Genomic DNA, 24,204 nt, shown 5'->3' with positions numbered 1-24,204 from the left:
CATCTTGTGCTGAGACGATAGTTCCTTGATAGTTCCTTGATAGTTCGCCCACTGCCCACGCCCCCTCCCTTCCCTCGAGCAAATCTCTGAATCAAGACATTTGCACAAAGTCTCCATCTTGGTCCCCGCTTTGCAATTCCAACGTGCGCACTGGGCCCTTGCCGCTGACCAGGAACGTACGTTGAGCTGGCAGGGTTTATGAATGTTCTCGATCAGGGGCTTAGCGTCATCCTCCGAAATTGCAATTCAACATGCCCTCGACCACGCTCTCCGTGCAACATCTTCAACGACACCGCCTCCCCTCGATTATTACTTCTTGCTCGGACAATAACACCAACTACGACGAGTTCCACACTATCAACATCACCGACGACGACGACGCCAACAACGCTATTCTTTCCATCCCCCCGAGTGATAATACCTTGTACATAATATCAGAGCATGACTATGTCCGCTCGTTAATCCCGAACCCTGCGCTGCGCGACGTCTGCGCGAAATCCTCAACCACACATCTCCCCTATACTATCGGATCGCCGAGGAGGAAACCAAGACGCCTCATGGCTGCCATCACTACATACGTCCCCGATGTGGGCGCCCCGGGCTCGCCGCCCGACCTCACCAATTCCAAGAGCTCCAAGAGCTCGAGCTTCCACTCGGAGACACTGTCCGACCTCATGGGCCCAAGCGACCTGTCACATTTCGAAGACATCAACCTCGACGACGTCAAGGGGCCCGCGGCGTTTCCCATGCAGAACAGCACGTCGACGAGAGTCGTGTACGATGCGCGGAGTGCGAGTCTATCTAATGTGGCGAGCTCGCGAACTTTGACCGCGTCGTCGAAGAATAGATATCCTAGCTTGAAGGGCCAGGTTAATGGCGCGCTGAAGCTGCAGGCGCCCGCGAAGCCGGGCAGGAGGGGCTTCTCGTCGCCGTCGGCGCCCTCGCTGTCCAGCGCTAATATGAGTCTTGCTGCGCCCCCGCGCTCGTCCAGATCGCCCTCGCCGTCGGGTGCGCACACGTTTGCTGCGGCGCCGAGGACGCTTTCGAGGAAGAGCTCGCGCGGGCTGGAGGTCATGCCTAGCCCGGGCTTGAACGCGAGGAGGCAGTCGTGGCAGGACTCGAAGCGAAAGACGCTGAAGGAACGGGAGGCGGAGTGCGATGATGAGGAGGACGAGGAACTACCTGAGGATGCGGTGATTTGGAACGTGCCCATCTCGCCACGGCCCGTTCAGGAGAGGTCACCCGCGCCATCGACGTGCGGGAGTCCGCCCAGGGGGTCGCCGAGTTTGAGCGTTATCAGCAATGGCGGGTCCTCCGCACGCACATCCCCCGGGCCATCAACGACGCGCTTCCCGCAACGCATGCCCTCGCCGCGGTCAGCGAGTAGGGAGAATTTCCCCCCTGGGCTCACACGCCAGCGCACGAATAACTGGGAAGACACATACACATCGCTCGACCCGGACGCGAAGAAAATGACTGAGGCGCTCGAGGAGTTCCAGGTCGAATCGGAGCGCAAACAGGAAGTTCAACGCCAGCAGCCCGGGCTCACGCGCTCGACGTCTGTCAGCCAGCTTGAGCCTAAGAGCAAGAAATCTTCGCTTCCGCCGGTGCGTAAGAGTGATCCGCTTATTGATCCGTTTCAGCCTTCGGTCGAGAAGCAGAAGTATCTTTCGCGGACGAGGCCGAGTTGGTTACCGCCTAAGAATCCGAAGGAGGAGAAGAAACACCTCAAAGAGTATCAGAGGATGCTTGCGAGGATTGAGGAAGCCGGTAAGCCATGACTATTTTTCACTCCTGATCCGAAATTCTGTACTGACACATTCTATCAGAACGCCTCGAAGCCCAACGCGCGCAATCCGAAGCCCTCGCCCGCGAAAAAGCCTCCCGCATCAAAGCCGAATACTGGACCACCCTCCTCCCAAAATGGGACACCGAAATGGCCGACCCAGCACTCCGCGCCACACACAGAAAAATGTGGTGGAACGGCATCCCCCCGCGGCTCCGCGGCGCCGTCTGGCAGCGCGCAGTAGGAAACGACCTCGAAGTAACAGAAACCACCTACACCATTGCTTTACAAAAAGCGCAACAAGCCCTCCAGCAACAGCAGAGTCCCCTTTCAACCCGCTACCCCCAAATCCTAGCCTGCACCCGCACCGTCTTCCCCGAACTGTGCATGTTCGCACCGCCTGCGACTACGGGCGCAGAGCCCCAAGCCCTGCATACAGATCTCGTGAATATCTGCCTCGCGTATGCGACGTACCGGCCTGATATCCCCCCTGCGTCTGCGCCAATTCATCACATCGCCGCGCTCCTGCTGCTCAGTCTGTCCCCCGCGCAGTCTTTCGTCACACTCTCAAACCTATTGAATCGCCCCCTCCCCTTGTCGTTCCTCATAAACGACGAGAACGCTACGCACGCCGCGTACGCTACTACACTCAACGCGTTAGGTAGGAAACACGCCGGTCTGGCGAAGCGGCTGGAAACCCTGCGTGTGGAGCCGAGGGATTACTTGCAGGATATGTTCGGCAGTTTGTTTTGTGCGCGCTTGGGGGTGGAGGCGGCGGCGAGGGTTATGGATGTTTATGTCGTTGAGGGGGATAAGATTCCTCCGCGCGTGGCGGTGGCGGTGCTGGGGGAGTTGGAGGGGAGGTGTGGGGAGGGGGGACGGGAGGATGTGTTGAGGGTGTTGAGGGGGGCGGAGGTGGGGGGGAGGGAGGTGGATGGGTTTATGGGGAGGGTGTTTGAGGCGGGGAAGAGTTAGTGTGGTTGGTGGGTTGGTGAAAAGGAGGGGGAGATGGGGGAAACAACACGAACGTTACGCAGCGCTGCTTGGGTGTTCGCATTCGCTTTTACATTCGCATCATCATTCGCATGGCATTTCGCAGTTTTTGCATTCTTGGGATGGGGCGAGGGGGTTGTATATGTCCCTTTGGTGTTGAGCGGTTTTTTTGTTGGGGTTTTCTCTTTTGTTGGTGTAAACTGGATTGGGATTGCGGGTGGGGTTGGAATAAGCATATAGAATTATACATGGAGGTGTGAGATGGAGAGGTTGAATGGAAAGAGATGGAAGAGGATGAGGGGAAGAATGAAGAATGGAAGAATAAGCAGAGTGGAAGGAGATGAGGAGGGGAGATATAAAGTAGATAAGAGGTAGATGGTAGAAGACGAATACATTCATTCATTACTCAAGGACACTGGACTGTATATCGGGTTGGAAGATGTGCTTGATTCGATGTCTTGCTTAACAATAGTCGGACTCTAGGCAAGACAGAATAAATCCCTGCCCGTGCAAGTGAAGCTCACGTAAAGTTAGAGCTAGTAGCAAGATATATCTCGTGTCAAAGAGTATTCTCAGGCAGGATGTATATATATATCTACATAATCCTAACATATAACACAAGACTGCACAAGCATCTAGGCAAGTAAGTACGTTCAAGGAAATGCAAACGCATAATTACTGTCCCCTACCCCTCGCTATCCCCCCCTCTCTTGATCTCCAGGTAACCTACTGAAGAGGCGACACAGGGTGACATTATGTTGCTGACAATGCATCTGTATAGATGAAGAACATGAAGCAGAGGTGGCTGTAGAAGACTTGGGTGTTGTATGTAGCGTAACGTAGCGTGGCAATGTAGGAGGGTTGGTGGGAGTAGGGGATGGGTTTTACACCTCATAGTGGGGGGGTTAGGTGTGGTTTTTTGGGGTTTGCTCAGTTCGCTGTGTAGTGTTCTGGTTTGGGGGTTTACGGGTTTACGCGTAAGGTTCACTTTTCTGTCTAGGATGGAATGGACATGGACCTGGACGGGTAGGAAGAATGAGGCCGTGAACCTATGACAGTCGTGGGATAATACTAATCATAGGACAATGCGGGTGGTGGTGAGAAAGGAGTAGATGAACGGTAAATCAAGCACAACCAATCACACCCCCAACAACAACACGAGACGAAACGAGACAAGCCCGATCGCAAACAAAACACAACCCACCGATCTTATCCCTGTGCATGGCGAACTATTGGCCCCGTCGGGATTGCTGCTGGGATTAGATGGGGTGTGATTTCATTTGATGGGACTTCATTTCATAACATGGTAACGACTGGTAAAAGCAGCCTCTGCTTGTTCTTGTCCTTGTCCTTGTTCTTGCGCAACCAAACCCCCCACACGCGCGCGTGCAAGTTACGATTCCGGTTACCATACGGTATCCATCCCCGCCAATATCAACAACGCCAACGCCAACGCCCAACACCGACACCGACACCAACAACCGACACCGCGTGCGTGCGTGAGCGGAAGCCATAGAACGGTGTTCTCCAGGCATATCTAAGACAAACCTGGTGTCTTTTCTTTCTTTTCCCGCTCCCCTCACCTCACCTGCCCGGGGTGTGATCTAAGCGCGGGTCCATCACCGTGTTTGTTGGTTGGTTCGTGTTAAGTTGGGTTGCCCGTGCGATACGCATCTAATCGTATCATACCACACCATACCGTGTCGCGCCTGCACTTTGCTACACGCCTGGAAATAGCGCGTGTTTTGTTTGGCAGGCGGGAAAGCAACGGCGAGGGAAACTGGGACTGGGGACTGAACCTGATACTGGTGCATGTCACAAACTCACTCGATGCGTGGGTGAAGCGTTGTGAATCTGAGACTACACTGTGGTTCGTTTAGGATTGCGATTGCGATTGCGGAGAGTGGACAAGCACGACAAGCACGACTACAACCACGACTACGGCTACGACTACGACTACAGCTTGTCTACGACTCGCCAACGACGGATTACTACACGCGCGATTGGAAGACTGTCCTCCCGCACATGAATCACGATCACGATTCCCACGCTCTCCACGACCGCTACGACCGCGACGGCGCATAGAATCTACACACACAAACACGCCAACATGGCAGCAGACTTTGGGGCCAGCGAGGCCGTGGACCCAACGACGCTCTACACAAAGCAGGAGTGCATAGGCGGCGGCAGTTTTGGGCGGGTGTACAAGGGCCTTGACCGGCGCACCGGCCACACCGTCGCCATCAAGGTCATCGACATTGAGAACGCCGAGGACGAGGTCGACGACATCATGGGCGAGATCATGATCCTGTCGGGCATGAACTCGCCCTACGTCACGAGATATTATGGCGCCTATCTGCATGGCTCGGATCTGTGGATCGTCATGGAGTTTTGCTCGGGCGGGAGTTGTGCCGATCTGATGAAGCCGGGGCTTATGGCTGAGGCGGATATCGCTGTTATACTCAAGGAGCTGCTTATGGGGTTGACGTATCTGCATGATGATCACAAACTGCATCGGGATATCAAGGGTGAGTGGGTAGAATGCTGTGGGTTGAGTTGTTGCTGATCTGGTGTAGCTGCCAATATCCTCGTCGGCGCAAACGGACAGGTCAAGCTTGCGGATTTCGGTGTCTCGGGCCAGCTCTCCGCGACCATGACCAAGAAGAATACGTTCGTCGGGACGCCCTTTTGGATGGCGCCAGAGGTCATCAGGCAGTCTGGCTACGACGGCAAAGCGGATATCTGGTCCCTGGGTATCACCGCGCTGGAGTTGGCCAATGGCGAACCCCCTTACGCGGATATCCACCCCATGAAGGTCCTCTTTCTTATCCCCAAGAACCCGCCTCCACAACTGCATGGCAACTTCTCCCCCGCGTTGAAGGAGTTTGTCGAGCTGTGTCTGCGCAAGGATCCGCGAGATCGACCAACGGCGAAACAATTACTCCAAACAAACTTCATCCGCAAAGCTGGCAAGCCGGCACGTCTGCAGGAACTCATATCGAGATACCAGGACTGGAAGGCCAGAAATCCAAAGGCAGCCGCTGAGGATGAGGATGACTTGACTCCGGTGAAAAGGAGGGAGCCAGTCAATGAGGACTTGTGGGATTTTGGTACGGTCAGACCTGTCGGAGGTGCGAGAGGCCCTGCGCTTGCGCCGATGAACGCTGCTGGCGCCAACGCCCGGCATGTCTCGCCACAGAGAAAACCCCTCGCTCACCAGCGTGGTGGGTTTGGGGATGAAAACGAGGACACGGTTCGAGCAAGCCCGCCGACATCACCCACGAAACGCTTAGCCCCGTTGCGGACACAGGGTTCACCTATAAGTTCGCTGAACACCGCCGCAAGGATACCTCTACCGCCATCGCCGGAGAAGAAGTCAGTGCCTCTCTTTCCACCACTTGCTCAGGACCCTCTACGAAAGTCGCCTGTGCCTGGTCTATTCTCGCCGCCCATGAACCGCGGCTTGGTCACGCCTACAAAGCCACTAACATCTCAACAACCGCGACGGCAGACGCCACTGGGCCTGGCGTACGATGACTTCCAGCGCTCCATCGCCGCGGACGTGGAGAAGATGGACATCGCATCCTCGCAGCGCAACCCAACACCAAGCCGCGCCTCCGTCCTCCCGCAAATGTCCATCCCCGAAATCCCGCCCTTCCGAGGCCCTTCTTCGAGCATAACAACAAACGGACAAGCGCCACCGCCCCCTCCACCCCACCAATCCGTCTTCCTGCAAAGCCCGCTCCAAATCGCAGATCACGCACCCTCAACACTACTAGTCCAAAAACCCCTCCCACCCCTGACAACAACCCAACACCCCCTCCCCTCGCTCGCGGGCCAAAAACCCCTGCCCTCAACACACCAGCACGCCTTCCCACCTCTGAGCGCCTCACACCCCGACTCCCCCCGCTCAACCGACCCCTTCGGCGGCCCGCTCATCTCGCCAACCCAACACACCACACCCCATCCATACCAGCACCCCCCACCCGCAAAACAACCCCCCTCCCTCCGCACATCCCTCGCCCGCACAAAACCCCCCCTACCCCAATCAACCACAACCCCGCCCCCCACCCAAGAAATCACAGCCCTAACCGGCGTCGTCGTCCCCGCCCTCGAAGCCGCCCTCGCCCGCCGCGCCTACAACCTCAGCGTCAAGAACAAGACCGACTGCGCGCTCTCCCTATCCGACGCGCCGGGTTTCGCGCACAGACGGCAGCAGCGCCAGGAGTGCCATGAGCGGGTGCGTGGGCTGGTTGGGGAGTTGGTGGGCAGGTTTCGCGAGCTGGATCGGTGGGATGAGAGGGGGGAGGTGGGGATGGGGGGGGAGGTTGCGGGGTTTTTGGAGGGGTTCCTCGAGGAGGTGCTGGTTAGGGTTGAACCTGCTGATGATTGATTGGGGGGTGAAGGGGGAAGGGGGGAAGAGGTTGGGAAAGGGGGGGGGGGAGTGTACAGTAGAGTTGTTATATCATATCGTGTCAACGGAGAGAATAGGACATGCAATTTCAATCTCTTTTCCATTTTTCTGATAATTATGAAACCCACACAGACCAGACTACGCCGCTCGCAATGGAATGGAAAACTAGGAAAAACTAAACTAACTAGACGCAAACGCAAGCAAACAAACAAACCAGCGAAAAAAAACCGGGTATCCATATTTTCTCTCTCTCACTTACTCTCGGTCTCTGTCTGTCTCATCATCGTCATCGTCATCATCATCATCAGCGGTCGAAAAAACAACGCAAAAGCCGTAGCCAGGTCATAACTCATAACCCCCCCTCCCAATCTCCAAACCCACCCTCCATCCCCCCCCTCATCTCCCAACCCACCTTCCATCTCCCCCCTCATCTCCCAACCCACCCTCCATCTCCCAACCCGCCCACCCACCTACCCCTCCATCCACCCACCTAATACCTTCTCCTAACCCTCTCCCCCACCAAACTCTCCCCCTCACTCTCCTCCTCAACCGGCGCCGGCGTCCTCCTCTCGCGCGCACGATGAGCCTTCCTCCTCCGATTATGACTAACATTACTCGCCGAGTCATCAGGCCCAATCTCACTCCTACAATCATCCAGCCCCTCATCCCCATCTCTAAGATTCGCCGGCGTACCAGTGCGGACTTCAATCCCATCTTCACTGCCCCGACGCGCCTGAGCGACCATAGAAAGCGCCGCGCCGCGCTCCCGCAGACGACGCCGCACGAGCTCAGCTTGGTTGTGCAGGTGCTCGAATGCATCCTCCATGGCCTCCATGCCGAGGTAAATTTCGCGCTCGATTTCCGCGAGGACGGCGATTTCGGTCTCCTCGTCCATTTGCACGGGGGCGGGGCCTGGGCGGGTTGATCCGGGGCGTGTGGAGCCCGGGCGGGAGTAAGGGCTGGGAGAGGTGAAGCGCTGGGGCCCGTCTGAGGGGGGGATTTGGCCTGCGCGGGAGGAGCTGCGGGGGGGTGTGTTTCCGGAGCCCGTGCCGGGGGAGTCTTCTGCGCCGGACCAGAGGAAGCCGTCGAAGCGGCCTGAGACGAGGATTTCCCACTCGTGGCGCGTGACGGCGGCGAGGGTGGCGAGCATGTTGTGCATGTCTGTGTGGCGGATTAGGTACATGACTGTGAGTTGGTCGCGTGGGGGGGTGTGCAGGCGGTAGAGACGCTGGAGGGCTAGGCCGGCTCGGTTTAGGTAGGGGGGCGTGCCGGATTCGGGTTTCTGTGTGCGCGGGGTAGGGAGCTTGTCCAAGCCCCAGAGGAGGGCGTAGTAGAGCGGACGCTGCGGCTGTTCCAAGCGGGTGAGCATGATGAAGGTGAGTGTCTCGTCGTCAGCGTCTTCTGGGAGGTTGTCTTGTTGGTCCGACAGCCACGATTGGACTGCGACCTTTGTCTTCTTGGACTGCTTCTCGTAGTGCTCGCGGTACTGCTCGGGGACGTCGATGTCGATGCGCTGGCAGGGATCCTCGAGCCTCGAGATACCCAGTCCAGAGGAGAGGTCGTCGTATGGGGGCCATGCGGGGAGTTCGCATCGTCCGGAGACAAGCTCCAGGATCTCGCCCCAGTTGACACCCTCGTCCTCTTCGGGGAGTGGCTGGTCGAAACACATCATACACTGGCAATGCTCAGAGGAGATGTTACGAGCAAACACATTCTCAAGACGATCGAGAAGACGACGTGCAACCGATCTGTAGCCCGTAGCGACGGCGAGAGAGCCACTCGAGTCCATGACGGCGTTGTAGCTGTTCAACACGTTTTGCAGCGGTCTGTATATGGAGCGGACATCGTGGCCTTGGGCTCCTGAGACGCGAGGCGAAGTGTAGTGTGAATACGCTGTAACCGGGGATCCCTCGACAGCTGCCAATAGACTACGCGGAACTGCGCGAGGCAGACCTCCGTTTTGGAGCAGGTAGTCTACGCGGGGTGCATCCATCATGGCAGGAGGCGGCGGCGGAGGCGGTGGGGGCGGCGGGGGCATGTGAGAGTCGGAAGAGTATCTTGGGTTCACCGACTGCGCCCGCGATGTAGGGTCTACGATGAACTCGACTGTGCCTGGTCTTTCCTTTGCGGCAGACATGACAGACGGGAGTACCGAATGCTGGGTGGGTGTGCGAGGGGAGGAATCGACGACAGACGAGGGGGATATCTCGGAGTTGGTGGGGGATGATTCATGGTGCTGGACAGAGGTGGCTTCTGATTCCAGCGTCACTTCAGACGCTGCTGGCCGCATTCTGACCTTGATCGTCGCCGACCTCTTTGCGGACGGGTTGGCATTTGACGGGCTCGATGTTTTGGTCCTGGCAGTCGCTCGCTTGGGCGAGGGTGCGCGGACGGTGCTGGGCTGGGATCCCGTCGTCGACGTCAGCTCGGTGCTGTCGTAGAGGGCGTCTTCTCTAATGCTCGAGCGAGACGGCCCCCGCGAGACGGACTGGGACGTCATACGGGTGCCGCTGTCCACACTGCGCCTGCCGGCCTCCATCTCCCTGTGCACGGCCGCCTTCCTCAGGTCTGCGGCCGTGGGGGCGTTGGACGGGGGGCTGGGCGAGCGTGGCGGCAGAGGGGGAGCATATGTAGGTGGGGGCGGAGCAGCACGTGTGGGCCGCGGCGGGCTCGGCCTGTCGTCGTCGGACAGATGGTCGACGGCGGCGTCGTCAGCCCTCCTCCTCTCGGCCTCTTCGCGTGAGTAGATGTTCTCCTTGGCGTGCGTCTTGGACAGGGTGGGGTACGACAGGCTGGAGCGCGAGGCGTTGGCGGAGCCCAGGGAGCTGCGGCGCTCCATCTCGGGCACGACGGCCATGCGGAGCGAGCGCGACGTGTGCGACGACGACGAGGTGCCGGCGCGCTCTCTCGACGGGCGCTGGGGCCGTTCCGGGTCGGCGTCGTCGTCCTGGAGCGAGGAGCGCGACTTGTGGGACCTGCTGCTCCGGTGGCTGTGGCGCTCGCGGTCCTTGTCTCGGTCCCGCTCTCGCTCGCGGTCCTTGGTCTTGGGGCTGGTGCGTTCGCGGTCGCGTTCGGGATCTCTTTCTTTCTTGCGGCGGCGATGGGACTCGGATGAGTCCATGGTGTTCTGCGGCGGAGGGTGTGACTGCACGCGGGGACAACCGCGCCGTAAATCTTAGGCGGGAGGGCTCACGCCAGCGCGGCTACCACGTCGTTCGATTGGGCGTGTGCGGTCCGGCTTGTTGCGCAGGGCGCCTATCAGCGAGCCAGACGGCCATGCATTTGCAGTCTTGGGCAGCCGTGTCAGGCGAGGTTTCTTTGCGTGTCGGTGACGGTAACGCGGCCGGCGAGAGCAGAATCAGGGGAATCGTGCGTCGTTGTAGCGGTATGGCCTGTTGGGAGGGACTGACGTGTAAAGGTCGGGCTGCATGTGCCTGAGTCGTTGGCAGGGAAAAGATCGCTAGCCGGAACGGGCCTTCACTGGCTTACCACGGTTTTACCATTACACCTGCATCACCTAGACTGCACACCAACATGTCGACACTCAGACTAACATCCGTCCATCCACCTATCCGTCCATTCATGCACACGCTATGCCTGCTCAGTCCCAGAAGTATCAAGTCCCAGAGGTATCAAGTGCAAAATAAGAACAACGCTACACACTCTCTCTCCACACACAGAATAGACGACGGAAACGAGCCGACAGAACAATGACCACAAGACCCTCCCATCCATCCGTATAATATACACGTTCCCAGCCCCATCCTCGGGAGAAGAAAAAAACACCAGCCACTCCACATAGCATTGTCCCTGCATATATCCCCCTCAACCCCTCATGTCGATCTCGTATCAGAATGCTTCCAATCTAACTCTTCGTACCTTCTAAACCTCTTTCTCACTCAACCTCCTTTTCACATCCCATGTTCCTGCCTCGACCCCACTCTTCTGGCCAGACATGCCAATCGACTCCCACGTGGCGTATTGATACTGGACCGTGTTGCACACCATGGGAGCACCAAGCATATGTACATTGCTACTCGCGGAGCCTCGTCCAACATCGCAACCCTTGTACTCTGCTAGACAGTGCATCACACCATCAAGCTTCAACATGACATCCATACGCAACGCCTACTGGCCTGGTTGCTGGCCTTGCGCGTTGTTGACATGTTGCTGAGCAAGCTGGGCTCGCAACGTCGTGATTTCGTTTTGGAGCGTCGTAATCTTGGCGTCGTGTTCCTTCTCCATTCTCGCCATACGGCTTTCTATCTCACGCACGTATTGCCACACGTCCACCTGATTGCCCATCACTTCGCGCATGCTACTGCCGCTGCCGCCGTGACTTGATAAGCTGCCCGGCTGCGACGATGACCCAGGAGCCGGCATTTGTTGATGTGAGAGCATGCTGGAACCACTTCCTTTACCGCCCCCCTGAGAGCCCTGCTTCGACACCATTGGGCTCAGCCCGGGAAGCGATGGGAGATGGGGTCCATTGTTTGTATTTGGTGGTGCCAGACCTAGAGGAGGTGTGCCTCGCACTGCACTACGCCCAAAGTGTTGCTGGTGTATGTGCTGTGACATGTTCGGTGAACGCGAGCCAGGAACACTGCTCTCTTGCCCACCGACACGAGGGTGTTCTTGCTGGCCAGGAGAAAGAGGCTTCGGGCTCTCAGTGATGCCACCCTGCGCAAACACGTTCGGCTGAGTTGCATTGTGAAGTGAAGAGATGCTGGAAGGGGCTGCTTTGGGCGACATATTGGTTGCTTGGTTGGCCTGTGCTGGATAGTAAGGCCGGATGTTGTTCTGGCCCACTGACGCTCGGTTGGCTGCAATGGGCGGGTAGGTACTGGAGTGCTGATGATACGAGCTTTGCGTAGAGTTGCCCGTGTTCTGCCTCTTACGCGCTGGCCGGCCGCCTTCGTCATCCTCGTCTCCTTCTCCCTCCGGCTCGCCAGTGTAGAGCACACCGTCCATGGCATCATCACCCTTACCATCTGGCATATCGTCATCGATGCCAAAGCTCGAGCGTCGCCCCGCACAGCCACCCTGACCTTTGTTGTGTCGTGCAAGTGCATCTCCACGAGCAAATCTTCGACCGCACTTGAAGCAGGTATGAGGGCGTTCGCCTGTGTGTAGTTTGGTATGTCGTTTCAGATCATGCAAACGGCGGAAACGCGCCTGGCACGTGGGGCACTCATAAGGCTTTTCTTGGCTGTGAGTAAGAAGATGGCTCTTCAGGTTGTGGTGACGCGTGAAATCAGTCGAGCAATATGGGCATTTGTGACGCTTGGTCGACGACGGCGACTTTGGATTGTTCTGGCCATATCCTGGTAAACTCATTTGTCGTGTTGGGCCGCGTGGATCAGGCTCCGGTGGCATTGGCCCTGGAAATGTGAAGGCCCGATTACCAGGGTTATCGCCAGGATTTGGAGCAATAAGCTGATGGTGATGCGCTTGTTGCTGATGATGATTCTGCTGCTGCTGTTGTGGCTGGGGTGCGGTTGCTTGTCCAGCAATTGTCATGGGACCCACAGCGGCATCGAGGGCGGTTGCGGTGGTTGACTCGCCATCACCAAAGCTAGACAGGCTGACTGGGCTTGTTTGTATGCTTTCGCCTGTCAACCCACTCTGTTCTGGAATGACGAGGGGCTTGGTGATCCTATCTGCTTGTGTGCTCATTTGTGATGTTCCGTGTAGTGCAGCCGAAGACTTGTTTGCAGATTGGAGGTTGCCGGTCAGGCTGTGGAGAGCCGCGATGGCGGGGTTGGGGCTCGTCTGCAGCGACGCGTGCTCCCTGTAGCGCCGCTCGTCGGCCAGAGCAGTTGCCCCAGTGAGCGGTTGAGGCGAAATTCCGCGTGGTGACTTGGTAAGGTGTGTTCCGGTGAGCAGTTGAGGTGAGAGACCGCGCGGTGAATTGGTAAGGTGCGTTCCAAAAGTCGCGCCACTGTGGGAGTTGAGCGCAGTAGGACCAGGAGTAATGGGTCTTTTTGGCGCAGCAAATGGGCCGGTATGCGTAGGCGTGACCGCACGCGTTGTAGTGGCCATCGAATGGATCGTAGGGTAATTATCTTTGAGGTTGTGTTAGCACACACGCACTCGAGCGACGACCACGGAGCAGACAAAGTTGCGACAACGGTTTCGCGACATCATAGAGTGTTTGCTAAGTGGAAGATGAGCTGTGGTGGACTTGACGGACCTATGTTTCAAAGCAGCCGTAACTGTGCGCGCTGTGATGCAAATGTTCCGTCAGGGTCGAATCGGGCTCATTCATTAGAGAATATGCTGCCCCCGATATTCCAGACACACTGAGTCTCGCTGTCCCGACCAGCTCTGCGATTAAGCTGAAGTGGAGCCGCTGACAACGCGCTAAGTCGCGAGTTGAAGGCGAACTGGGGTCAGAGGCGACAGATCGAGGTTCCAGGTGACGTCGCGAACAGATGTTCAGGACGCGCGAGATCTCTCAGTCGAAGGTACCACGCGGCTGACAGCGTGCGCAGCTGCCGTAGTGGTCGGCAGTCGACAATGCGACCGGAGCTGGACCTGGATCGGCGTTAGGTCGGTCGACCGAAGCGAGGTTACAGCGCCAGCAATCGAGCGATGATCAGTGAGGCTGTGTGCACGCGGTACTGGCAGCGAAGACCAGAAGATGCAAATTGAGCAACCGTGGGTGCTACTGGGCCGTGATTTAGGGTTCCGATGCGCAGAAGGGGTGACTGGCGAAGCGCAGGTTCGGGTGTTGTGGTAGGGTGCAGTCCGAATTCCTGAAAGTCGTCTGGAAGGCTGGTGCGATGACGCTGCAAGAGAGGACGAACTGTTGTGGCTGAACTTGAACAACGTGCCTGGGACTGTCACAGACCAACCGATCCCTCGGACCTTAGTTGCGGCTGATTTTTTGTGTTCAACAGCTGCTACCCGTCGATTGTGGTGGCAATAATGCGATGGATCAGATCGAACGGAATGAGGGAGAGCAGCACTCAAGTTCGTGGGCAAAGAAGTGGGCAGCCTCACGCGGCAGAGCGGATAGGCGCTGATCGAGTTACGACGCTGAGGCAGTGCACACTAGTACGCTGAATAAGACCCGCTCGTTAACCGCATTGGGCACCAAACCGATCATCCACCAGACCAGGACATCTTGACACGCTTCAGACGCCACAGCCAAGCGTGCAGTCGTCGCGCTGCCACAAGATCTCACCATGTCCGCCGATCGAGTCAATCGCCCAGGTAGAGGGGCGCCACCAAGGGAGGATCTGCGCAAACATTTTGCGAATAGCGGTGCCAGTCCCGCCGCGGGACGTGGAGGCCATGACATGTGCTCGACGTGGCGGATGTGGCGGCGCAGACGCTTTGCCAGCAACATGGCCTCTACCGGATCAGTCGCAACAGCAAAGAGGTAGTCTGTAACGAGGACGAATCGAGAGGCACATGTCGAATATCATCGCCGATCCTTTCCCCGCCAATGCCAGTGTCTTCAAGCAGTTTTGGTAGGTAGACATTCAGCTTTGCTTGACGGGCTGTAGACATACGAGACATAGATCTTCGTCGAATTACAGGCAACCACAAGCCGACAAATCCCGAGCCAGTAAAGGCGAAACATTGTCAAACCCACGCGACTGGGCGTACGTCTCTCCCTTCACGTCTGACGCCACACTCAGCTCGGGTCATCTGCGCCACCGTCGTTGAAACAAGGGCCTTGAATCTTCTGTGCTCATCCTGGTCAATCGGCACGAATTTCCCGGAATCAATTAGTTTACAAAGCGGTTTTTCTGATCGTCAGGCACAGGGTCATGGCTTGCTATCATTCAACACGAACGACTTTTGCGTATATTCCACAACAGTTCAGCCCACTGACTTTGCTCAACAAAAAAACCCATCTTGAAGTCACCCTGGATGTTCCAAGAACACTATCTTGTAAGTGTAATATGCAGTTATAGTTCTAAGTGGGTAGAGCAATATTCTAACCATACAAAAATTGCGACTAAGAGCAATGTGGATATACAAACATACAGTGTTACATGAGCAGGTCCATTGATTGGCTAAGCACCCGATTGAGGGTACTAGATTGCCGGATTTCCGTATATCCACGTTACTCCCGGCCTATCCATAACACCAGGGTTGAAAGGTTGAAAAAGTTCTGCCGCTCGTTACAGCAACCTTGAACAACCAACAGTGAACTCACTCATCAAACCTTACTTGGCATGTCTGCTCATGCCACCTAAAGTTTACGATCTGCATGCGGCAGGTATGGCGCTACCAATAACCTTGGATAGGTTTACAAGGTGTTGCGACTTTCATGCGAAAGAGAATACCATGTGTTGTCAATTGGATCTTCGAATCGCGCCTGGGCAAACTCTATACGGCGGACACTGGTAAAACTATCGGCTTAGTTCCTAACATACTATAGCATGGACGCTCAACCGCGGATACCATCGTTTTTTACTGTTAACCTCACCCGACTGTGCTACTGATGTCAGCCAATGCCAACCTTCCACATTCAAGCGTGGCGTCGAACGTAGTCACCCCATAGACACGTCAAGTTTTCTTCCCTTATCCACAGTGGTAAAACCATCACTGATTTAATGTACCATCTGCACTCGCGACATCTTGAGATCTTGTTACGCATACGTCCATCAAACCCGCTTCTCAAGAATGAGCATGCTCAGCCAAGAAAGCTCTACAAAAGTGGTTGGTAGTAACAGCTTGTATCACCTGAATCAACCGTGTTATGTTGTAGTAGTATCAGACTCGATGACTGCGACTCTATTCAGTACAGTACCGGGATTCGAAGCAGTGTCCTTCCTGTTTGTTCTGTGTTGCTTGCCACTGAACACCTGCATTCGATTAGACACGAACTCTTTACTTTTTAGCTACACAGATACTTGTGTGTGTTAATCTTGGATTACTTTCGCTTTGAACATGCTGTAGAAAATTCACTGCAGTAAGCCTTGTGTGTTTATCCCAAGTCTGTACTTGTGCATAGACAACTTCTCTAAGCCTTCTCGTATGCTTCGTTAGCCGAGCTTGTTCATGCTATCGAGTCTCTAACTGAAGAGCTCCTCGGGGTAGCCAATACTACAAGTGTTTCATTGAGCATATAGTTGACTTGGGTCTACGTCGAACGATCTCACAATCCCAAATGTATGAGTCTGGGAATAACGTCTTTCTAGTCGTTTAATTCGTGCTTCGGTTGTGCGAATATTGTTGTTCTTTGCGGGCCAGAACATTGTTCCCAATCGACAGCAGTAGCATTTTGGCTCAGCGAGATTGAACATCTTGAGAAATTGCAGTTGACATTTCTCTCAAACACGTATATGATACGCGTGAAAATGAACACACCAGTTATGTTGGATTATCAATCTTACGAGTCCAAGTCAAGGTTAGCAATGCCGTGCAAACGATGTCGATGTCGAAGGAGTTGTCAAGTTGCAGCCAATCAGCGTACGACACCTCCGCGATGTTTCGTCACTCAGCGAGCCTGACATCAACCTCAACGCGCAAAAGTGCGCAGCTAGTTACAACAAACTATGGCGTACGTACAGCGCACTATGTATTTCCACAACTTGCTAACTATTTGCTAGGCGCACTATCCGCAGTAATGCGCTTGAGAAGCTTGCCCGTCTTTCCGCGCAATCTTCACCGACCGCGACTACATCCTCCGATTTCTCGCGGCTGTTAAAGAGATGTCCGGCTGCATCTGGAGCCCAGAATGGATCGAGTGGAGCAGATGATGTTCCCCGGGCGCGTACGGCGATGGTATGTCTTAAACAGCACCCCGAGTGCATATCTGTCGGACCCTGGGAACCAACAGCTGATATCACGAGTAGAGATTGCAAGAACTGGAAGCCATCCTAGCCCTATGTAAAGCCGCGCCGTTCGTTGAGTCGCTCGATGTTGCAGCGCCACTCCTACACCGGTTGTCGTCGTACCTACCCGAGTCGTTCGCTCAGATACTATCACCAACTCCAAGTCTGCGCAACATCGAGCCTTCGCCATACGAAGTCCTCACATATAGCCTGACATCTGCAATTCTCTCACTCGGGGTTCGCCATGACCAGCTACGAGGGCAGGTTGCTACGGCTATTGCAAGCTATGTGGACAAGTGGACCGCTGCAGCTACCGAGTTGTCGGCGGATCAGTTTGACGACGACGAAAGAATGGAGTATGCTGCGGACGGTGAGCTTTCACGTGTCATGACACAGAGTCTGTCTCTCCTGGGCCTTTTGAATGCTGCTGCTGAGCATGCAAGGTTCTGGACCGCCTATGAACGCCTTCAAATCGTCGAGTATGTGCGCGAAGCCATGTCCGAGAAGTTTCACATAGCTTTCGAGACTGCTCTTTCTATTGTGCGTAATGCGCGCCCACATCAGCACGGCTTGAAAGAGTGGAAGCGCTATACGAAGCATTATGCAGCAATCGGACGACCACTCGGCGCCATGATCCTTCACGATGCTTTTCTAAAACTTGTGGTTGCATCTGCCTCGATATTAGTCGAAACCCCGGACCGTAAAGCCCAGGAATCTATCCTCGACCACTTGCGGTCGTCACCTAAGCCCAGCGCGTCGCTTGGGGATGCCTCTGAGGACGCGCTCGCGGAAGGACTCACGAACATTGCCGTAGAAGAGATGGAGCGGCTGGAAAACAATATTGACTACCTGCAGCGTGTAGGATCTGCCTGGCAGCAACGACAAGCATCCTCGGTCAAAGCGAAGGTTATCATTACCTACTTGTGCTGTACAATTTACGATGAGCGTGTTGCGGACGCAGATGTTTTGACGGCCTGGCTCGACAATGTCCTGAATGACCCAGTACAGAGTGCGGATGACGACCTAGCATCCACAGTCTTGAAATCCTTGGCTATCCTAGCTGGGACGTCTCCATCCATGGCATCGAGTTTGGGTCGTTCGCTGCCACGTACGATTGTCCAGGGCAACTTCGACCACCGAACCACATCGATTGCAGCCAATTCACTCGCCGCAGTTCTTAGTCTCTTGCCTCAAGATGCCATCATCACGACCCTGTACAGTCTTGGTAACATTATAAGTGCGGGTCCTGCGACAGACAGAAATATGACTGCATCGCCGCCCATGTTGAATGGGGCTGAGAAGACCTCCCGCACTGCTGGTATCTACAATCATCAGCATGGCAGTACTATATCACTTGCACCCAGTGACGTGGAGGAGCCGCATCACGTACACACTACTGTCGTGGAGACGGTTGTATCTGTTGCGAGGAATTGCAAGGATGAGAAAGTCACGGCACTGGCTTTGTCTATGCTCATTCAAAAGGTGGGACGATCGGGCAAAGCAGTCGACGTCAAGATCATCACCGAATCAGCGTTCCTAGGAATTCACAGTCCGCCGGGAGAGTTCAGGTCACTACTCAAACTTTATTCCAAGTTGTGTCACGATGCTATTGTGAAGGATGATCGCGTTTTGCTGGAAGCCGTGAGTATCGTTCGCTATCTTACTTTTGTACAATTGTTAATCATTGGCTCAGGTCATGAATGCGCGCCTGAATATCTCAAGAGAAATATCTGCAACAGACCCAGGTTTTGAGACGTACCTCACCCACCTCCTGGACACGATTGTCAGTAAGGGAGATGCTCACGAGACGTCGCATCGGCATTTGCGGGATACCGAATTGGCAGCTCAGGAGATAGCCCAATTACTGAAACCTCTTGCCCTCCTCCTAGCACGCACCGCCGAACATACCGACTTCTCCCAGCTAGATGATTGCATCAGCACTCTTCATCGTGATGCTTGGTTCAACATCGTTGTACACGGCTTTGATCTCTCGTCCGATCTTGGCAAGCAGCACATTGAAGAACTCAGGACCCTAGCTCGATTCAGTAAACCTTTGATTGCGGAAGAACGTCCATCACTTTCAGAGAGTGATATTGAGCTGAACACGGTGTTGCGCCGTGGTAAATCACCTGAACATACTAACGAGCATAGGAAGCGTTTGGCCATGTCACTTCCTTCCTGCGAGGCCGACACCAAATCACTCAGCTACTCGGAGGCAGTGTTCCTCAATACTGCATACTTGGTAGAAGATCTCCGAGCCAGCACAGGTGATTGTACTAAGGCGTTGGCTTACTTTCTGGACCCGAAGCTACGAAGTGGCGCTGTAGGTAACTGCATGTCAGCAATTACGACGACAGCAGTTAGGACCTATCTGAACAAAACTCTTTCTGGTCAATCTCACGCCTTCTCTACGCCATATCTCGCACAACAATTAGCGACAATATTTGCGGCATGCTGTCACCGCATCGCCAGAGTTCAGCAAGCTGCTACATTATGTGCAGACATGATCATTCGCGAGGTGCCTTCGACTCTGTGTCAAAAGAGCGCACTGTTTGCTCTTGTGGAGCTTTTGTCAATGATGTGGTACAGTTGCCTCGAGGGTGAAACCGATGAATATACCTGGAAGTCTACTTTCACTTCGAAGAAAACGAACATCGTGGTAGAGTTGTCCGATGACTACAATTTCAGACGCGCGACTCTGGATTCTCTACACAAGCGCGCTACAGCTTGGATCAAGGGTGCCCTGGACGCAGCCCCTCTAGACATCAAAGGGCTTCTCCAGACATATCTTTCCGAGTTTGATGACGACTCTTCTTACGGACACGTCTCTCTCGGGCGTTCCTTTGCTTTGGAGATGGGATCTGTCATCCCATCCACTGATCAACGTCTGGGCGCTGTGGAACGACAAGGTATCAATATCAACACTGCATCAGACTTCATCACCCAGTATACTACCAGACAGGAATACAAATTTCTGGATGTAGTAGACCAGGAAGAAGAGTGGCTGAAAGGCGGGCCCTCTTCTGGAAATACCTCCAGTATTCTTTCTCGCAGCATACAAGACGCAACAAACCTCTTGCTAGATCTGGAGAATCGCACATTGAGCCACAAGCATGTCACTATCGCAGAGCTGCGAGACATACTACGTAGAGCAGCTGCGCTTTTGTGCAGGGTCAAGATGGACCAATCGCCTATTGTTCAGCATTTGGTCGGAATTCCTTTCGCGGTGTTTTCAAAGCAGTCCATCAAGCTTGGCATATCATTGTGGACGAGCGTAACCAAGGAGAACCCACGAATGGAGTCTCGCATTCTGGTTGCAATCGCCGAAAACTGGGAGAATACAGTACGAAGGCAACGGGGTCTCTTCAGCCCTGCTTTGAAGTACGTATTCGACATTTGTTACTCAGTCACCTGCTAATTTGTGTAAAGGCATCCAGACCCTTTCTATGGTAAACAAGAGTTTGCTGCTACAGACAAGGAGGCTCTTTCTAAACACCAGCAACACATCTACAACCTGATAGCACCTCATTTTCGACTGTTGCAGTTCCTCTCCAGCCATTTCAGCGCATCGCGGCTGAGCAAGCCGGATATTGAGCATGTGTACGTTCGATTGATACACATCACCCTCGATGCGATGAGCACGGGCTGCTCGCAACCTCTCGCACGTGAAGCATACTTCCATACCATCTTGTTGGGGTTGCGGGTTGCTCGTCATTGTACTACTCTGTCGGCAGTTATCAGATGGCGTTTGATGGATCGCATCCTGACTGCTGCTTTGGCATGGTTTGCTAGAGCGCCACAGTATGTTTCAACCAATGCTTTTCTTTTTAGATTCTTGTGCTAACAACAGCAGATGGTCGTTCGGTGGTAATCGCCTACAAATCAAGGCTGAGACCCACGTTCTAGCGGATGTACAGGCCAATCTCGACGTCCTCGGAAGGCTGACATTGACTACGGACTCCGCTCCGAAACACCTCAAGGCGAAGCAGGATCTTTTGTCACTGTTGATCACTAGTGAGCAGACTCGTCTGACGGTGTGGCTGTTTCCTCTGGACTATGGCAAGAAGAGTCATTTTACGTCTGGGGCAAAAGGTGGACTCTTGGATGTGAGTAGTGATCTTTCAAAGGAAAAACTCGATCTGAAACTAACACAATTAGACCGCTGTGACGGCCCATCTCAAGACAGCTTGGGCAGAAAATCCTGCCATCGCTGTGCATCTCCCCAAGCGCTTTCAGTCTCAGCGCCTGAATACTGAAGTTCGTTGGCAAGTGCTTAACTTCCCTCACAAAGTCCTAGACGAACCGGATGCTCTCGAGATACTTCTCGGTAACCAGTTACCAAGTGATGTGTCGTTCCAGTTGAAGGTATGTAGCCCCAAATCAGATAGTTACTGCGGCTAACTGTGAAAAGTACCTGTTGTACTGGGCTCCGGTCAACCCCATTACGGCAGTCACGCTCTTCATGCCAGCGTACGGTAACCACCCCTTCATCATTCAATACGCTATGAGGGCGCTGGAGAGTCATTCCGTGGATGTCATGTTCTTCTACGTCTACCAGATTGTCCAAACGCTCCGATATGATGTTCTCGGCTACGTCGAACGGTACATAATCGAGACGGCGAAGTTTTCGCAGCTGTTCGCTCATCAGATCATCTGGAACATGAAGGCAAACGCATACAAGGACGAGACATCTGAAATTGTAAGTGCCCCTGCTGTATAGTGATATATAAACATGCTGACGTATTCGTAGCCGGACCCAGTGAAACCTACACTCGACAAAGTCATGGGGAGTCTGGAGTCAAGCTTCTCGACGGAAGACAGGGCGTTCTACGAGCGCGAATTTGCCTTCTTCAACGAGGTCACTGGCATCTCCGGAACGCTTCGTTCGGTTCTCCACGAGCCCAAGGAGGTCAAGAAGCAAAAGATCGAAGAAGAGTTGCGCAAAATTCAGGTCGAGGTCGGCGTCTATCTTCCAAGTAATCCAGACGGACAAGTCATCGGTATCGACAGAAAATCTGGCAAGCCCCTGCAGAGTCACGCCAAAACACCCTTCATGGCAACTTTCCGCATCCGCAAGAACAAACCCGTTGTAGACATAGAAGAGGTCGAGGAGAACGACCGCGTTGTGGAGAAGGACAACACCTACGAGACGTGGCTCTCCGCCATCTTCAAAGTAGGTGACGACTGCCGCCAGGACGTACTCGCTCTGCAGATGATCGCCGCTTTCCGTGGTATCTTCAACACGGTCGGCCTAGACGTCTGGGTGTTCCCCTACCGCGTCACCGCCACGGCCCCTGGCTGCGGTGTCATCGACGTCCTACCCAACTCGATATCACGCGACATGCTCGGTCGCGAAGCCGTGAACCGCCTCGACGACTACTTCGTGAGCCGCTACGGCAACGAAGACTCGATCCGCTTCCAGGAGGCACGCAGCAACTTCGTCAAGAGCATGGCCGCGTACAGCGTCATCTCCTTCCTCCTGCAGTTCAAGGACCGGCACAACGGAAACATCATGATCGACGACGCGGGCCACATCATCCACATCGACTTCGGCTTCTGCTTCGACATCGCGCCCGGCGGCATCAAATTCGAGCGCGCCCCGTTCAAACTCACCGCCGAGATGATTGCCGTCATGGGCGGCTCGACGACGTCGCAGCCGTACAGGTGGTTTGAGGAGCTCACTATCAAGGCCTTTTTGGCGGCGAGGCAACACTGCGATCATCTGAGTCAGATTGTCGAGGTCATGCTTGATAGTGGGTTGCCGTGCTTTAAGCCCGAGACGATCAAGAACTTCAGAGATCGCTTTGTGCTTGAGAGGACGGAGAGGGAGGCTGCGGATTATATGAGGGGCTTGATTCAGAAGAGTGCTAGTAGTTACTCCACCGGCACGTATGATCGCTTCCAGCTCATCACTAATGGGATTCCGTACTAGGGTTGTTTGTGGGGGTACGTGTTCATAGAGAGGGGGAGATAGAATGCAGTCTTTCTACACATGTGTATCATTTGGCTTTATTCTTGATAACGTTTTGTGTGTTTACGCGTTGATGTTTCATGGCGTTGTTTGCTGTTTACGCCCTTGTTTAATCCCCCCTCACTGAACTCCCGAACTTACTTTTTCACTCGGACGAATAGCTCCGTTTCAGTGGCCGCGGAAGACATCGAGATCGCGCGTTGTGAGTCGAAACTTACAGAGCGAGCATACGTCTAACCCCTACTTCAACGGCTCGATTCGCCGGGTGATGCATGCATGAATATTACCATGATACCTGCTTGGAAGACGGATACGGTGCACACGATGCACACGGTAAGGCAGGGGCGCGATCTAGAGCAGTCTGTAGCGATGAGGCACGGGGTGGAAACATGGACGGGAGGAAAGGTGTGGGAATGTAAACAGTGTGGTGAATAGGGAATTTGCGTGCTGATATGACAGGAGAGTAGTGGTTTGCCATGTGTTCAGCAGACATAGACTCCAGAGACAAACAGTGCCGGCGTTTATTCCGTTGACGTGATGACGGGCCAAATCAGCGGACGAGTAGGAATGGGTTAAACTTTCTTCGTTTTCAAGGCGGTATGGTGGCTGTCAGCCTGTATTTTTAGTGGCGTATCACAGTGCAGCGTTGTTGAATGCCTAGAGAAGCCCAGATATGGCTTTTTTCCGGAAGGGCTGGCCTCGATGCTGGGCATCGTGGACTGCCATTTTGGGACACTCGTTGTTGCAGGGCTGGACCCTACTCACGGATGTCGCCTATCTGAGGGTGTACGCTCGAGCATGATGTCTTTATATGAAATCATGAGGTGGGGAGCTCTGGATCGTGCTCCATGTTGATCGAGGCCTACGTCTCGTAACAACGGTGCGGCATCTTTGGCGGAGGCCATGGAGTCTGGACCCAGCGCCTGGAGCAAGCCTCCCCTGTACATACCATAATGGTGGTCAGCGATCCCTGCAATGCACTGGCAACGTTTGTAGCAAACCACGCGTCACCAATCAGAGTGTCAACGTCTTCATAGAATAAGGTTGAAAGAGCAAACGTGATCCGGGGAGGTGATGAGGTATGAATGACCTCGTCCGTGAGTTATAGTGTGCCGTTGTGACAGAGAGCCGGTCCAGACCGTTGCCAAGAGACGCATGGTGTTGATGTTGAGGGTTGAATGCGTGCACGCGCTCACATCGTCATACATCGCAAGCCTGAGCGTCTGGGCTCAGAACGGGGGGG

General features: G+C 54.7%; 6 protein-coding genes across 6 annotated transcripts; 4 read left to right on the top strand and 2 right to left on the bottom strand.

Moving 5' to 3' along the window:
* Nucleotides 1-169: 169 nt before the first annotated feature.
* Nucleotides 170-2,761, top strand: P153DRAFT_330984 (uncharacterized protein; the record flags this gene model as incomplete). Its single annotated transcript, XM_033665453.1, has 2 exons — nt 170-1,770; nt 1,830-2,761. Exons 1-2 carry the CDS (start codon nt 252-254, stop codon nt 2,759-2,761), a joined length of 2,451 nt encoding a protein of 816 aa, XP_033528529.1. The 5' UTR covers nt 170-251.
* A 1,898-nt stretch (nt 2,762-4,659) lies between these two features.
* P153DRAFT_392751 (Pkinase-domain-containing protein) lies at nt 4,660-7,074 on the top strand (the record flags this gene model as incomplete). Its single annotated transcript, XM_033671179.1, has 2 exons — nt 4,660-5,307; nt 5,356-7,074. Coding segments are annotated over exons 1-2 (2,136 nt in total), but the record flags the coding sequence as incomplete, so codon positions are not given.
* Nucleotides 7,075-7,909: 835 nt separating this feature from the next.
* Nucleotides 7,910-10,314, bottom strand: P153DRAFT_353335 (uncharacterized protein; the record flags this gene model as incomplete). The annotated part of the gene is made up of 2 exons (XM_033666435.1): nt 7,910-7,926; nt 7,968-10,314. 2 exons carry the CDS (start codon nt 10,312-10,314, stop codon nt 7,910-7,912), a joined length of 2,364 nt encoding a protein of 787 aa, XP_033528527.1.
* Nucleotides 10,315-11,333: 1,019 nt separating this feature from the next.
* Nucleotides 11,334-13,223, bottom strand: P153DRAFT_271545 (uncharacterized protein; the record flags this gene model as incomplete). Its single annotated transcript, XM_033662905.1, has 1 exon — nt 11,334-13,223. A coding segment is annotated over one exon (1,890 nt), but the record flags the coding sequence as incomplete, so codon positions are not given.
* A 1,160-nt stretch (nt 13,224-14,383) lies between these two features.
* P153DRAFT_353333 (uncharacterized protein) lies at nt 14,384-14,870 on the top strand (the record flags this gene model as incomplete). The annotated part of the gene is made up of 2 exons (XM_033666434.1): nt 14,384-14,580; nt 14,708-14,870. The coding sequence occupies 2 exons, from the start codon at nt 14,384-14,386 to the stop codon at nt 14,868-14,870; spliced, it is 360 nt and encodes a 119-aa protein (XP_033528525.1).
* A 1,822-nt stretch (nt 14,871-16,692) lies between these two features.
* Nucleotides 16,693-23,035, top strand: P153DRAFT_363122 (uncharacterized protein). The gene is made up of 9 exons (XM_033667303.1): nt 16,693-16,716; nt 16,766-16,940; nt 17,012-18,631; nt 18,684-20,371; nt 20,420-20,791; nt 20,844-21,096; nt 21,149-21,355; nt 21,402-21,689; nt 21,741-23,035. The coding sequence occupies exons 1-9, from the start codon at nt 16,712-16,714 to the stop codon at nt 22,920-22,922; spliced, it is 5,790 nt and encodes a 1,929-aa protein (XP_033528524.1). The 5' UTR covers nt 16,693-16,711; the 3' UTR covers nt 22,923-23,035.
* Nucleotides 23,036-24,204: the final 1,169 nt, after the last annotated feature.

Source organism: Dothidotthia symphoricarpi, assembly GCF_010015815.1.
Source record: "Dothidotthia symphoricarpi CBS 119687 unplaced genomic scaffold P153scaffold_2, whole genome shotgun sequence".
Classification (NCBI taxonomy): domain Eukaryota; kingdom Fungi; phylum Ascomycota; class Dothideomycetes; order Pleosporales; family Dothidotthiaceae; genus Dothidotthia; species Dothidotthia symphoricarpi.
Note: the sequence above shows the minus strand (reverse complement) of the source record. Positions and strands in the feature narration are given on the sequence as shown.

What these genes read in the sequence shown, in the direction of transcription:
- P153DRAFT_363122 (XM_033667303.1), top strand. An exon ending in ATCGCGTTTTGCTGGAAGCC is followed by an intron (nt 18,632 to 18,683) that starts GTGAGTATCGTT and finishes TCATTGGCTCAG; the next exon opens with GTCATGAATGCGCGCCTGAA. An exon ending in AGGACGAGACATCTGAAATT is followed by an intron (nt 21,690 to 21,740) that starts GTAAGTGCCCCT and finishes ACGTATTCGTAG; the next exon opens with CCGGACCCAGTGAAACCTAC.